Source organism: Chiloscyllium plagiosum, chromosome 10 (genome assembly GCF_004010195.1).
Source record: "Chiloscyllium plagiosum isolate BGI_BamShark_2017 chromosome 10, ASM401019v2, whole genome shotgun sequence".
Classification (NCBI taxonomy): Eukaryota; Metazoa; Chordata; class Chondrichthyes; order Orectolobiformes; family Hemiscylliidae; genus Chiloscyllium; species Chiloscyllium plagiosum.
Window position 1 is genome coordinate 91128261 of NC_057719.1, and position 15832 is coordinate 91144092.

The 15832-nt window shown below is 41.7% G+C and overlaps 1 protein-coding gene across 2 annotated transcripts in view; it reads right to left on the minus strand.

Moving 5' to 3' along the window:
• Positions 1-15832, minus strand: part of LOC122553898 (tau-tubulin kinase 2-like) — a 308413-nt gene that overhangs the window by 48369 nt on the left and 244212 nt on the right. The window contains exon 14 of one of the 2 annotated variants that reach the window (XM_043698389.1): positions 7297-7542. The exons of the other annotated variant lie outside the window; for it this stretch is intronic. Within the exon in view, the coding sequence (XP_043554324.1) occupies positions 7297-7542 (246 nt within the window). The remainder of the gene's footprint in view (positions 1-7296; positions 7543-15832) is intronic. 2 annotated transcript variants of the gene reach the window in all.

A 15832-nucleotide genomic window follows, 5' to 3' on the forward strand; every position in this document is an offset into this window, starting at 1 on the left:
TCTTATGAGGGCATGCTTGAGCACTTTCAGCTGTCCGTCATGTTCCTCCTCATCCGAACAGATCCTGTGTATATTTAGGGCATATCCCCATAGAGAATAATAACTCTTAAAAAGGGATGTGAATTCCCCAGTGACCAAGGGAAGAGTTTGCACAACCAAATTTTGGGTTTTAAGAATTCTGCTTTAATAAACATATTAAAAACAACTAATACAGTCAACTAATATACCAAACTATACAAAAGGTTATTCTCCATTCATTGATCAATACAACTAAAAATACTCGATAATTAGAGTGTTACAAGGGGACATAAATTTACGGTGAAGGGTGGAAGGTATAGGGGAGATGTCAGGGGTGGGTTCTTTACCCAGAGAGTGGTGGGGGCATGGAATGCGCTGCCTGTGGGAGTGGAATAGTCAGAATCTTTGGTGACCTTTAAGCGGCAATTGGATAGGTACATGGATAGGTGCTTAAGCTAGGACAAATGTTCGGCACAACATCGTGGGCTGAAGGGCCTGTTCTGTGCTGTATTATTCTATGTTCTATGTTCTAATTTATATGAACCATTGCATTAAACTTTTACATTATTATCTGAACCACTGGTGAGATTGCCCTAGGTGACAACTGTTGGTTACATATCCAGCACAACCTGTCCACGATCAAAAACAGTAAAGCTCTAACAAATAGCATTGTTTACTCACACAGAAAAGCTAGATAGGAGCAAATTATTGCAGATAGAGTCAGAGTCACAGAGATGTACAGCACGGAAACAGCCCTTTGGTCCAACCTGTCCATGCCGACCAGATATCCCAACCTAATCTAGTCCCACCTGCCAGCACCCAGCCCACATCCTTCCAAACCCTTCCTATTCATATACCCATCCAAATGTCTTTTAAATGTTGCAATTGTACCAGCCTCCACCACATCCTCTGGCAGCTCATTCCATACACGTACCACCCTCTGTGTGAAAAAGTTGCCCCTTTGGTCTCTTTTATATCTTTCCCCTCTCACACTAAACCCTCTAGTGCTGGACTGCCCGACCCCAGGGAAAAGACCTTGTCTATTTATCCTATCCATGTCCCTCATAATTTTGTAAACATCTATAAGGTCACCCCTCAGCCTCCGACACTCCATGGAAAACAGCCCCAGCCTGTTCAGCCTCTCCCTATAGCTCAAATCCTCCTACCCTGGCAACATCCTTGTAAATCTTTTCTGAACCTTTTCAAGTTTCACAACATCCTTCCGATAGGAAGGATACCAGAATTGCACGCAATATTCCAACAGTGGCCTAACCAATGTCCTACAGCTGCAACATGACCTCCCAACAGCTGCAACATGACCTCCCAACTCCTGCACTCAAGACCAAAAAAGGGAAGCATACAAAACGCCTTCTTCACTATCCTATTTACCTGTGACTCCACTTTCAAGGAGCTATGAACCTGCACTCCAAGGTCTCTTTTCAGGAACACTCCTTAGGACCTTACCATTAAGTGTATAAGTCCTGCTAAGATTTGCTTTCACAAAATGCAGCACCTCGCATTTATCTGAATTAAATTCCATCTGCCACTTCTCTGCCCATTGGCCCATCTGGTCAAGATCTTGTTGTAGTCTGAGGTAACACTCTTCGCTGTCCACTACACCTCCAATTTTGGTGTCATCTGCAAACTTACGAACTGTACCTCTTGTGCTCACATCCAAATTATTTACACAAAAGACAAAAAGTAGAGGACTCAGCACTGATCCTGTGGCACTCCACTGGTCACAGGCCTCCAGTCTGAAAAACAACCCTCCACCACCAACCTCTGTCTTCTACCTTTCAGCCAGTTCTGTATCCAAATGGCTAGTTCTCCCGGTACTCCATGAGATCTAACGTTGCCAACCAGTCTACCATGGGGAATGTGTCACTGAAGTCCATATAGATCACATCTACTGCTCTGCCCTCATCAATCCTCTTTGTCACTTCTTCAAAAAACTCAAATCAAGTTTGAGACACATGATTTCCCACGCACAAAACCATGTTGACCAACCTTAATCAGTCCTTGCCTTTCCAAATACATCCTGGCCCTCAGGCTTCCCTCCAACAACTTGCCCATCACCGAGGTCAGGCTCACCAGTCTACAGTTCCCTGGCTTGTCCTTACTGCCCTTCTTAAACAGTGGCACCACGTTAGCCAACCTCCAGTCTTCCGGCACCGCACCTGTGACTATCGATGATACGAATATCTCAGCAAGAGGCCCAGCAATCACTTCTCTAGCTTCCCACAGAGTTCTCAGGTACACCTGATCAGGTCCTGGGGATTTATCCACCTTTAACCATTTCAAGACATCCAACACTTCCTCCTCTGTAATATGGACATTTTGCAAGATGTCACCATCTATTTCATTACTTTCTATATCTTCCATATCCTTTTCCACAGTAAATAGTGACAGAAAGAGGGAGAGAGAGACGACAGAGATAGGGAGGTGGAGATATGATGAGTTAGAGAAAGAGGTGGGACCAGAGGAGATTAAAGGAGCAGGTATCACCATCATAGCTAGTGCAGTAGCTACTAGACTGTTAACCATGGATCCTCTAAACCCAGTCAATCAGGGACAATGAGGCAATGAAGCAGGTTGCGAATCTTTAGTCAATAACTGTGTTTTGTGGCATCTTTTTGAAGAAAAGATTGATGAGCATGAAGACTAGAGCTGTGGAATATCACTGCTGTGAAAGAGATTGGCAACTCAAAGGAGAGCAGCCTATCAATATGACAATACAGACCATGGAGGATAGGTCAGTACAATGTTTAAGTGTTAGAGATTGCTAGTTAGTTTACTAAATAAACTTAAGGCACTGTATGCGCAGGACATATGAGAACAACGTACTAAGATATGGAACTCCGCAGCTTCTCCACTTGCATTCTTAGAATCAAACCCCTTGATCCTAGGCACAGTCTAAATATTATCAAATCTGCCCTTGATCAGAATAGGCAGATGATCTTAGCTATAGTATTGCTCTGTTTGTAGTGTGATGCAGTAGTTTGTCTCTGTGTGGTTTATATAGGTCCATGCACCAGTTTCTAAATCACTGATAACCGTGGTAATGACGTCGGAGAGAATGCTCAGTATTACAATTTAATCAAATTATTCCAGAGGGAAAACCAACATGGCTTGGGTTATTAGATGGAACTAAAAAAGCAACAGCCAAACAAATTTATGATATATATAACCCTCTAATACTTATTGTGTATGATATCCCAGTCCCATGTTCCTAACCATGCCCTGAGTTCATCTGCCTTCCCTGTTAGGCCTCTTGCATTGAAATAAATGCAGTTTAATTCATTAGTCCTACCTTGTTCTCTGCTTTGTCCCTGCCTGCCCGACTCACTTCTGTTCTCAATTGTATCAGTCTCAGACTGACCTCTTTCCTCACTATCTCCCTGGGTTCCACCCCCACCCCCCCACTTACTCCCGAGCAGCTCCAGCAAATTTCCCTGCCAGTGTATTAGTCCCCTTCCAACTTAGGTGCAATCTGTCCTTGTACAGGTCACTTCTACCCCAAGAGAGATTTGAATGATCCAAAAATGTGAATCCTTCTCCCATACACCAGTTCCTCAGCCATGCATTCATCTGCTCTATCCTCCAACTCCTGCCCTCACTAGCTCGTAGCACCGGCAGTAATCCAGATATTACTACCCTCTAGGATCTCCTTTTTAAATTCCTGCCTAACTCTCTCTAATCTCCCTTCAGACTCTCAACCATTACCCTTCCTATGTCATTGGTTCCAATGTGGACAATGACCTCTTGCTGGCCCCTCTCCACCGTGAGAACATTCTGCACCCTCTCTGAGACATCCTTGATCCTGGCATCAGGGAAGCAGCACACCATTCTGATTTTTTGCTGGTGGCCACAGAAACGTCTGCCTATACCTCGGACTAGAGAATCCCCTAACACAATTAATCTCTTGGAACCCGACGCACCCCTCATTGCATTAGAGCCAGTCTCAATACCAGAAACCTGGCTGTTCGTGCTACGTTCCCCTGAGAATCCATCCACTCCCCTCCCCTGCGCCCCCGCCCCTGCTCCACCCCCCCACGTTTTCCAAAATAGCATACTTGTTTGAAATGGGTATAGCCACAAAAGACTCCTGCACTGGGTGCCTACCTCTTACCTTTCCTGGAGTTAACCAATCTACGTGACTGTATCAGAGACTTTTCCCCCTTCCTATAACTACCATCCATCACATGCTGTTGTTGTTGCAAATTCCTCGTTGCTTCTAACCGTCTCTCCAACCGATCCATTCGATTTGATAAGATTCGCAGACAGCAGCATTTATGGCGGATATAATCCATTGTAATCCTTAAATTGTCTTTAAACTTCCACATTTGACAAGAAGCACATATGACTCTACTGAAGGCCATTTTTTCTTCTTCACAATCTACAGACCCAGAAAATAACACCGTCTTATTCCTCTACAAACACTGCCCCAGGTTAAATGAATAGTTATGGCTTATATTTTAAGTTTAATCAAGAGACATATCTCCAAAAACATATAATCAAGAAAGAACCCACTCTACTCACTACTGCAGATTTTCTCTAGGTCACACTTAAAACAATAATACACTTACATCTGCTTCTGTGCTGTGAACTTCACCCAACAGTTCCTCCAAGATCAGTTGTGAATTTCACTGTTTGTTAATTTTCCAGACACACTCCGATGTCCAGCGATACATGAATTCAAATAGCAAAGGTAGTGTCAGTTTCTTTCTCTCCTGCACTGACCTCACCACATGCTTCCTTTGTCTGTTCTTCTCCCTTTTAAAACTGCTGTTGTTTTGATTTTTTTCCCCCCAAAGTTCCAAAACAACGCAACAGCATATAAAACAGCAATTGCTGCTCCTGGAATTCAAAGAAATCACCTCCAGCACCTAAAATACCTCAAAAATGGAGCAGCTGTTACAGCCAGAAATTTTTCTCGTCCTCCATCTTGGATTACCCAGAATCCTTTTTGCTGGAACCTGAACTGAAAACAAAAAATGCTGGAGATCATCGCAGCTCAGTGAGTATCCATGGAGAGAAAGTATGCTAATGAATAGAGTCAGATGACTCATCAGCTGGATGCTTGATTTGCTCAGAATAGCTTTGATACACAATTGTATCAACACTGAAAATGGAAAATAGGCCATGTATCATTAACCTTGTTTGGTATTTTGGTATCAAAATGGTACAAGATGATCATAAATCATACATAAGGCAACGCATTAAGGCTGAGTTTGGGTAGATTTTTGGGTAAGGAAATCAAATAGGCAGGAAAGTGAAATTAATGCACACATTCAGTTATGTTACTGAACACCAAAGCAAATTCAAAAGGCTGTTTGGCCTATGCCAGTCACTGTTTCTTCTGTTCTGAAGAAAGGCTGTCCAAAGAATAATCATGTTTGTTCCATTTACAGATGCTGACCAACCTGTTTCATGGTTTTAGTAGTGTCTTATGCAGTATTTAATACTAAACTTTTAAAATATATTTACTCTAAATTGCAATGCCTATTACACTGCAAGTAATAAAGGGATTTGAGACATCTAGATCTTGTGAAAGATGCTATTCAAATGCAGGTCATTACCTCCTCCCTCTTTTTACTCCCTCCCTTCATTGTACAGTCTTACACTATACATCCTTCTCCAGGTGAAAGAATAGGAATAGAGCCGATTTCAAGAAAGCTGCCAAAATGATCCATGGCTGGGAACCATGATGTCAATTTATTGTTGAGTCCTCAAATATTCTTGCTTTGTGTGGCTCTCACTAGGATGCCTCTCATAGTTCAGCTCACAACCATTAAATTAAAAGCTTATTTGGCCTTAAATCTTCCATCAATGCTCCCATTGTTTGAGATTGTTCAATCACTGGAAAAAGTCTTTATTTAACCAATCCCACTCTTCTTTAGCTTTAAATATCTCCATCAAATCAACATCCCCATCTATATTAATATAAATACCCCTGATTTTCCAAGTCTTTTTTTTCTTATTCACATCTATGGGGTCCTTGAAGTCAACAAGTGTCTTATTAATGCAAATTCTTTCTTTCAAAATCCATGGTTGGTGGACAGTCAGCATTATGTAAAAAAATATCTCATCCATTTGATCTTTTGATTGCTAGCTTGTCTGCATTGCTATAACCACCTTCAGTTAATTCTTACCTTAATATCTAAATCTTTCCAAGCAGCATTTATATAACCTACAGCACTGATGCATTCCAGCTTGCAAGTATGTTTTTGATGCATTTAATATAAACAAATCTTCTCAGAATATAGCATTCTTTGAAAGTTGATAAACAAATGAATTAACCTATTGATTTCTGATATTTTTGAATGGTGTCTCACTTAATTTTTTTTTGCCTAGAGAACCAGGGGCATTACACATCACAACAGATTAATAATGTTGAACAGTGGGTTGTTTCCATGATACAAGGCAAGTATTATTGTACCAAGGTACATGGAACTTACAAGACATACCTTCACGACATTTCCAAAAATCTTCACGATAACCTAACATAGCCATCTAGACAGCAGTACAAAGACAGATTTTATTTATAGTAGACATGAAATAAAATGCATGGGGTTGGAGCAGATACAAAATACAATATTTAAATTTCTTGTATAAGTGAGTGTCTTAGTTAATCTCAAATTAAGGTGTCATTAGGAACTCAAAATTCTTTTTACAAAAAGGGTCAGTTTGTTATTCTACAGTTTACATTATGTTTTCCTCCCATGTCTAAAAATTAGGACTGTATAGAGTCTACATTCCTTTGTTAGAACACATAGCTAAATTTACTTTTTTGACCATATCTCACGTTTACAAAAAGATATATATGAACTTTTAATACGATGAGAGATATTAAGCATACCTTTGTCATTGTGGTCCTGATTGGCTTATTACAATAAGAATTACCTTTCAACAGGCTCTGTTGAATAAGTGAGAAGCATCAACTCCATACTAGTAACAATCTCACATATAACCTTAAAGATTTTTTCAATTCTGATAAAAGTCAATGATATATTTACCACTTCTCATTAAAAGTTGCAAAGTTCTTCCCAAAAAGATAATGTTCCTAAATGCAAATACTTCTCAACAAATTCCCAGATATTAACACAATAAAAGCAATTGCATTTGTACGTCACTAACTCTAGGGTTAGTACAAAAGTCTAACAGGTGCATTTCTAAACAAATCAAATATTTATTCCTGATACAACACAGGAACATTTTAAATTAAAAGTCCTCTACTGTAGTAGAAAATACTGTAAACAAGATAATCTGTTGGTTCACCTGTTGGAGCTGAGCTTTGGTGATGCGAATGATAGAAGGCAGCTTGGTGTGGCCTGGAATGAAGGGTAGCTGCCTGCGACCAGGGGAGCGTGAATAACTGCTCTCAGCTGACTGGCTCCTGTGCAAATCTGACTGCTTCCTGAGAAGAGGATCCGAATCAGAGGATAGGAATACTACAGGACTGAGGGATCGGAGGGGACTCTGCATCCTTGGAGTGTTGGGATGTGGCAAATGAGTTGTGTTCAGCTGTGAGAACATATGGATGGGAATATTGGTGAATTTAAGATTATGGTTGTTTTCTACGCACATGAAAAAAATAAAGCAGGCAAACTACAGGAACACTCATACACTTCAAAACTACTTTAACATATAAGTTCAAGCAGAATTCAATCTAGAATGATATCAGTGTTCATAACGAAAAGCTAGATTGGTAAAAACAAATTTTCATTCAAACATATAGCTAACATGCATTGAATTGCAACTCAAAAAACAGATAATGCAGCCTTTTGTTTTTAGCAGACTGACAATGAATGGATGGATGGAGAAAGGCTCTATAATGAACCAGAAAGTGTTCAAGACAACATTGAAACCACACTTCATTTTCATTTCCAAACTTGTAAGTCACTTAGTTCTTTTCTTTTTTCCCCACTGGGGTAGTTTTGCAGATACGAGCAGCTCAGTCAGCTGCCCCCCCCGGTGGCCATTCTTTACATGCAAGCCTAGATTTAGAAGTTGAAGGCTCTTATGGCGCAGCAGTAATGTCACTACCTCTGAGCTAGGATGCCGGAATTCAAAGTCCCACCTACACCAGGGGTGTGTCATAGTATCCTTGGACAGGGTGATTAGAAAATATCTCAATTTAGGTGAGATTTTAATCAAGGCAAAACCCTTGCATTGCACAAAATTACATACTGCATCTTGACTGCTGAAAGGAATATGACCATATGGTGTTTGAACACTGAAGTCTGCTAAACATTCACAGATGTGAACATAACAAGTGTCACAGAATGAGGATCATGAACAAGAATCCCTGTTCATACATAATTAGACAGTTTCCACATACTAAAATCTGCCCTGACTGACATTGGCTGCTACAGCAGATTGTTGGCCTGTATATTTCAGCATTCAACAGCATGGAGCTTTCATTGCTAAAACCTTTCTGGGAACAGTAACAGCTGCATTGTATTCAGCAGTATGGTATCATTTCAGAACTCAACCCCAGGACAGCACAATTAGAGAGGGAGAAGGTTCTGAATGGTCTGGCAGGCTTAAAAATGGATGAATCTCCAGGGCCAGATGAAATGTATCCCAGGTTATTAAGTGAGACAAGGACAGAAATAGCAGGGTGCTTGCAAAAATGTCCAATTCCTCTAGCCGTTGGAGATTTGCTGGACTGGAGGACTACCAACGTAGTATAGTTATTCAAGAGGGAAGAAAGAGATAAACCAGGAAACTACAGTCTAACCTCAGTGGTGGAGAGGTGTTGGAAGCAATTCTGAGGGACAGAACTGATTTGCATTTGGAGAGATAGGGATTAATCAAGAACAGTCAGCATGGTTTTGTTAAGGGAACATCATTTCACACCAACTTGACTTAATTTTTTGAAGAGGTGACCAGTGGTTATAGATGAGGCTAATGGTTTTGAGATAGTCAACTTGGACTTCAGAAAGTTGATAAGCATCCACATTTAAGATATACTTGCATTGGAGCAAGTACAGTGAAGGTTCACTAAATTAGATCTTGGGATGAGGGGTTGTCCTATGATGAAAAGCTCAGTAAACAACATCTATATTCTCTGGGGTTTAGGAGAAAGAGGGGCGACCTCAATGAAAGGTTCAAGATTCTGAAGAGTCTCGCTATCATCGGCAGTTTCCACAGATTAGAATAGGTGGCGGATTTTTATCTGCACGGATATAATAGGCCAAAGGGCCATTTTCTGTGCTGCAGATCTTTCTGACTCTACGACACTGGCCAAGGAATTTAAAACATGGAGGCACAGACTTAAGATAACGAGCAAGCTTTCAGGACTGAGAAGAGGAGAAATTATTTCACTCAAAGAGCTGTGAATCTTTGGAACCCAGAGTATTATGCAGTCCCCATCGTTGAACATATTTGAGGCTGGGGTAGACAAGATTTTGGTTTGTCAGGGAATCAAGCATGGAAAGTAGGTAGGGAAGTGGAGCTCAAATCCTAGGTCAGCCATAAGTGTACTCAATAAAGAAGTAGGCTGAAGGGTTGCATTATGTATGATTTAGGAGAATGAATGCTCCCTTGCCACTCATCTTGCACGATCACCTTTAATATTTTATATATATGCTCCCTCGGATATCACGTCTCTGCAACCATTTTAAAATTGCAGCATTTAGTTAGAATATAGTCTTATTTTCTTACCAAAATATATAATTTTACACTTCAGTTTTTGTATTCTTTCAAAGGATGTTGGCATTGCTGGCTGTGCCTGCACTTAGTGCCAATACTCAATGGTCTTCAAGGTGAGCTGCTGCAGATCATATGGGGTAGTTAGACTCTCAATGCTGGGAAAGGACAGTGTCCCAGAATTTTGAATGAGCAACAGTGAAATTAGGATGACGTGCAATTTGGAAGAGGTGCTTCCTTGCATCTGTTGCCCTTGCCCTGTGAGGTGGTACAGATCACAGGTTTGGTAAGTGCTGTTGAAGGAATCTTGGTGACTTACTGCAATGCATCTTGTAGATTGTACGTACTGCTGTCACAGTCAGTGGCAAACAGAGTAAATCCTAAAGATGAGAGAGGTACCAATCAAACTGCCTGCTTTGTCCTGAATAGTATTGACCTTAAAGCTATAGCCAACCAGAAAAATGGGCAGTATCCCATCACACACCTGACTTGTTTTCCTTTCTATAAACTTGATGTATCCAAATATCTGGTGTTCGTATCTTGAACTACCCTAGGTCCCAGTTACCCATCACACTTATCATTTTAACCTTCTGTTTAAACAATAAATTATATAAAATTTTCACTCTCCATTTCAAATCCCTTCAAAGACTGCCATCTCTGCGACCTCCTCACAGATTAACAGCACACGTCAAATTTTAGCCTCCTGAGCATTCGTAATTTGCATCTCTCTGTCACTTCTACTGCTAAGGTCTAAACTTTGGAAATTCCCTTCCTCAGCCTCTTCATTCCTTTTCCTTCAAATACTCCTTAAAACCTACTTCTATGACCAAGCTTTTGGGTTATCTGTCCAAATATCTATGTGTCAAGTTGTGCTGTACAGCACTCCAAGGTGATCCTTGGGATTTCAATATTATCATGTAAGCAACATAAATACAAGTTGTTGTTAGGATTTCTTGTTTGCAACAGTTTCTTGTCATCTGGAAATTTAGAAATTATAACCTGCATAGCCAAGTCTTGGCCATTAATATACACTGACATTCCCAACAATGATCCCTGGGGAACACTAGTGGACTTTTGCGGCTAATTTGCAGAAGCTGTTCACTGCTACTGTCTGCTTTCTGCCTTTCCAGAGAAGATAAAAGAAAACAGCAAGCAATTCCTGATCCTTAGTCAACACGCCTATACGTCTACGACTGAGCAATAAGATCCAGTTCAATGGTCTAATAGACCATCAATAATCATCATGTTCATAAAGGACTTGAGAAGAACATGTGAATTAAAGCTGCTTCGGTTGCCTCAGCTCATGCTACAAGTCTCAACAGAACAGCGTTAAGGTGAGAACATCTAGCGAGAAGAAATATAACTTCTGTGTGCACATGGACAACAAATTCATTGGGTTGTAGTTCAGACTTAAACAAATGGTTACTGGATGAGTACTGTACCCTCTATATCCAAGTTTGCAGTATCATATTGTATTTATTGTAAAAAATATAACTTAGAATTATTAAACTTTCACTTACATCCAAACAAGGTACAGATTGAGAAAAATGCCAATTGTTTTTGCAACACAGGATTAGGTCAAACCTAATTCAGAGTGTATTAAAGGTTTCTGTCTACTTATGCATGTAGCATAGACACATTTCAAAGAATAAGAATCTAAAAGAAGCCTGCTAAAAGGAGGTCAAGCCTATAGGAATAGATAATCCAGCCTAATTTGATATTTTCCCTCCTCTATATGGATTCTACTTCAAAGTAAATTGATCTAACATCATAAATTTGTGTTCAAAAGAAGAGTCATATCAGACTTGAAACATTAACTTTGTTTCTTCTGCACAGATGCTTGCAGACCTGCTGAGTTAGCTTATTCCTTGAGTAAGAGATGGTGCAATTATCTACATGGAGTCCTGAGGAGAGTACAGAATTCACGAGTTTTGGGACTATTTGCAGCTCAGGTTGAACTTCTGCATGTAGGTTTGCTCGCTGCTTTCAGATGCTTCGTCACCATATTAGGTAACATCAGTGAGCCTCCGGTGAAGCACTGGTGGTATGGCCTGCTTTTCATCTGTGTTTAGGTTTCCTTGGGTTGGTGATGTCATTTCCTGTTCTTTTTCTCAGGGGGTGGTAAGTGAAGTCTAAGTCGATGTGTTTGTTGATAGAGTTCCAGTTGGAATGCCACGCTTCTAGGAATTCACGTCTTGTCCTAGGATGGATGTGTTGTCCCAGTCGAAGTGATGTCCTTCTTCGTCTGAATGTAAAAATACTAGTGAGAGTGGGTCATATCTTTTTGTGGCTAGTTGATGTTTGTGTGTCCTGGTGGCTAGTTTTCTGCATGTTTGTCCAATGTAGTGTTTGTTACAGTTCTTAGAAGGTATTTTGTAAATTACATTAGTTTTGCTTGTTGTCTGTCTAGGGTCTTTCAAGTCTATTGGCTGCTGTTTTAGTGTGTTGGTGGGTTTTAGATTAGATTCCCTACAATGTGGAAACAGGCCCTTCGGCCCAACCAGTCCACACCGCCCCTCCGAAGAGTAGCCCACCCAGACCCATTTCCCTCTGACTAATGCACCTAACACTATGGGCAATTTAGCATGGGCAATTCACCTGACCTGCACATTTTTGGACTGTGGGAGGAAACCGACACAGACACAGGGAGAATGTGCAAACTCCACACAGACAGTTGCCCGAGGCTGGAATTGAACCTGGGACCCTGGTGCTGTGAGGCTGCAGTGCTAACCACTGAGCCACCATGCCGTCCGTGGGAAGTTTGTGGGCTACCATGATGCCAAGAGGTCTGAGTAGTCTGGCAGTCATTTCTGAGATGTCTTTGATGACGTAAATCTCCTCTGCACCTTTTCCAATGCTTCCACATCCTTCCTGAAATGGGGCGACCAGAACTGTACACAATATTCCAAGTGTGGCCGTACCAGCGTTTTATATAGTTGCAGCATGATATTGCGGTTCCAGAAATCAATCCCTCTACCAATGAAACCTAACACACCATATGCCTTCTTAACAGCACTATTCACCTGGGTAGCAACTTTCAGGGATCTATGCACATGGACTCCAAGATCCCTCTGCACATCCACACTACTAAGAATCTTTCCATTCACCCAGTACGCTGTCTTCCTGTTATTCTTCCCAAAGTGCATCACCTCACATTTAGCTGCATTGAACTCCATTTGACACCTCTCAGCCCAATTCTGCAATTCATCAAAGTCCCCCTGCAACCTGTAACATTCTTCCAAATTGCTCACTACTCCACCAACTTTAGTGTCGTCTGCAAATTTACTAATCCATCCACCTGTGCCTGCATCTAAGTCATTTATAAAAGTGACAAACAACAGTGGTCCCAAAACAGATCCTTGTGGTACACCACTAGTAATTGGACTCCAGACTGAATATTTTCCATCAACCATCACTCGCTGCCTTATTTCAGAAAGCCACTTTCTAATCCAAACTGCTAAATCACTCTCAATTCCATGCCTTTGCAATTTCTTCATCAGCCTACCATGTAGAACCTTATCAAAAGCTATACTGAAGTCCATGTATACCACGTCAACTGCCCTACCCTCATCTACAGGTTTGGTCACCTTTTCAAAAAACTCAATGAGGTTTATGAGACACGACTTATCCTTGAAGAAACCATATTGACTATCCGAAATCAAATTGTTGCTTGCTAGATTATTATATATCTTATCTCTCATAATCCTTTCCAAAACCTTTCCGACAACAGAAGTAAGGCTCATGGTCTATAATTACCTGGGTCATCTCTACTGCCCTTCTTGAACAAAGGCACAACGTTTGCAATCCTCCAGTCCTCTGGTACTAAAACCTGGAGACAATGACGACTCAAATATCAAAGCCAAAGGCTCTGCTATCTCCTCCTTAGCTTCCCAGAAAATCCTCAGATAAATCCCATCCGGCCCAGGGGACTTATCAATTCTAGAAGGAGTGAAAATAGACAACAGCTGTGTGTAACTAACCTCGATCCTTTCTAGTCTAATATCTCGCATCTCATTCCTCTCCTCTACGATGTTCTCCTTTTCCTGAGTGAACACCGATGAGAAATGTTTGCTTAGCACCTCTCCAATCTCTACAGGGTCCACACTCAACTTCCCACTTCTGTCTTTGACTGGCCCTATTCCTACCCTAATCATTTCTTTTATTCCTCACATACCTATAGAAAGCTTTAGGATTCTCCTTTATTCTATTTGCTAAAGACTGCTCATGTCCTCTCTTTGCTCTTCTTAACTCTCTCTTTAAATCCATCCTGACTGATCTGTAACTCTCCATCGCCTCATCTAAACCATCTTGCCTCATCAACACATAAGCCTCCTCCTTCTTCTTAACAAGAGATGCAATTTCTGTAGTAAACCACGGTTCCCTTACCTTATCACTTCCTCCCTGCCTGACAGAGACATACCTATCAATGACACGCAATATCTGTTCCTTAAACCAGCTCCACATTTCGATTGTCTGCATCCCCTACATTTTTCTATCCCATTCTATGCATCCTAATTCTTGCCTAATCGCATTATAATTGCCCTTTCCCCATCGATAACTCTTGACCTGTGGCATGTACCTATCCCTTTCCATCGCTAAACTAAACATAACTTAACTATGGTCACTCTCTCCAAAGTGCTCACCTACAACTAAATCAAACACCTGGCCAGGTTCATTACCAAGCACCAGATCCAGCATGGCCTCCCTGTTGTCAGCCCTTCAACATACGGTGTCAGGAAACTCTCCTGTACACATTTCTGGTCAATGTTGGGGAAGTTAAAGTCCCTCATAATGATCACCCTGTTCCTTTCACTCCTACTCAAAATAATTTTACTAATCCTCTCTTCCACCTCCCTAGAACTCTGCGGAGGCCTATAAAAACTCCAAGGATTGTTTAAATCTCCCTAATGTGACCTCTCCTCTCCTGTTTCTAACCTCAGCCCACACTACCTCAGTAGACAAGTCCTCATCAAAAATTCTCTCAGCCATGGTTATACTATCTTTGACTAACAACGCCATGCCTCCCCCCTCTTTTACTGCCTTGCCTGTTTTTAATGAAAGATCTAAATCCTGGAACCTGCAACATCCATTCCTCACTCTGCTCTAACCATGTCTCTGAAATGGCCACAACATCGAAGTCCCAGGTACCTATCCATGCTGCAAGCTCACCTCCCTTATTTCGGATACTTCTGCCATTGAAGTAGGCACACTTCAAACCACTTCGCTGTCTGCCATTACATTACTGTGACCCTGAAATCCTGTCGCTGTCCTTCCTACTCTCATCCTCCTGTGCACTGCAGCCACACCTCAGGTTCCCACCCCCCTGCTGAGCTAGTTTAAACCTATCCGAATAGCACTTGCAAATTTCCCACCCAGGGTATTAGTACCCCTCTGGTTCAAGTGAAGACCGTCCTGTTTGTACAAGTCCCACCTTCCCCAGAATGAGCCCCAATTATCCAAGAACCTGAAACCCTCCCTCCTGTACCATCCTTGCAGCCTTGTGTTCAGCTGATATCTCTCCCTATTCCTTGCCTCACTATCACGTAGCACGGGTAACAAACCAGAGATAACAACTCTGTTTATTCTAGCTCTCAACTTGCACCCTAGCTCCCTGAAATCCTGCCTTACATCCCTATCCCTCTTTCAACTTAGGTCGTTGGTACCTACATGGACAACAACTTGAGGCTGGTCACCCTCTCTCTTCAGGACCCCAAAGATATGATCCGAGACATCACAGACCCTGGCACCTGGGAGGCAACACACCAACCGCGAGTCTCGTTCGTTCCCAACAAACCTTCTATCTCAGCCTCTAACTATTGAGTCCCCAATGACTAACACTCTCCTCCTTTCCTTCCTTCCCTTCTGTGCAACAGGGACAGGCTCCGTGCCAGAGACCTGGGCGCCACTGCTTGCCCCTGGTAAGTCGTCCCCCTCAACAGTATCCAAAACGGTATCCATGTTTTTCAGGGGAACAGTTTGAGTCTCCGCATTACTGCCTCTGCTAAGAACCCTGATATTGGAGATCCCATAGGTATTCCATTAGTTTGTCTGTTGGTTTTGTTGTTAAAGATGAAGTGAGTGATAAGGCATAGGTCCACTAGCTTGACGATATTGTCCTTGCTGATGAAGTTGGTGGGCATTTTGTGTTTGTGTCTTTGGT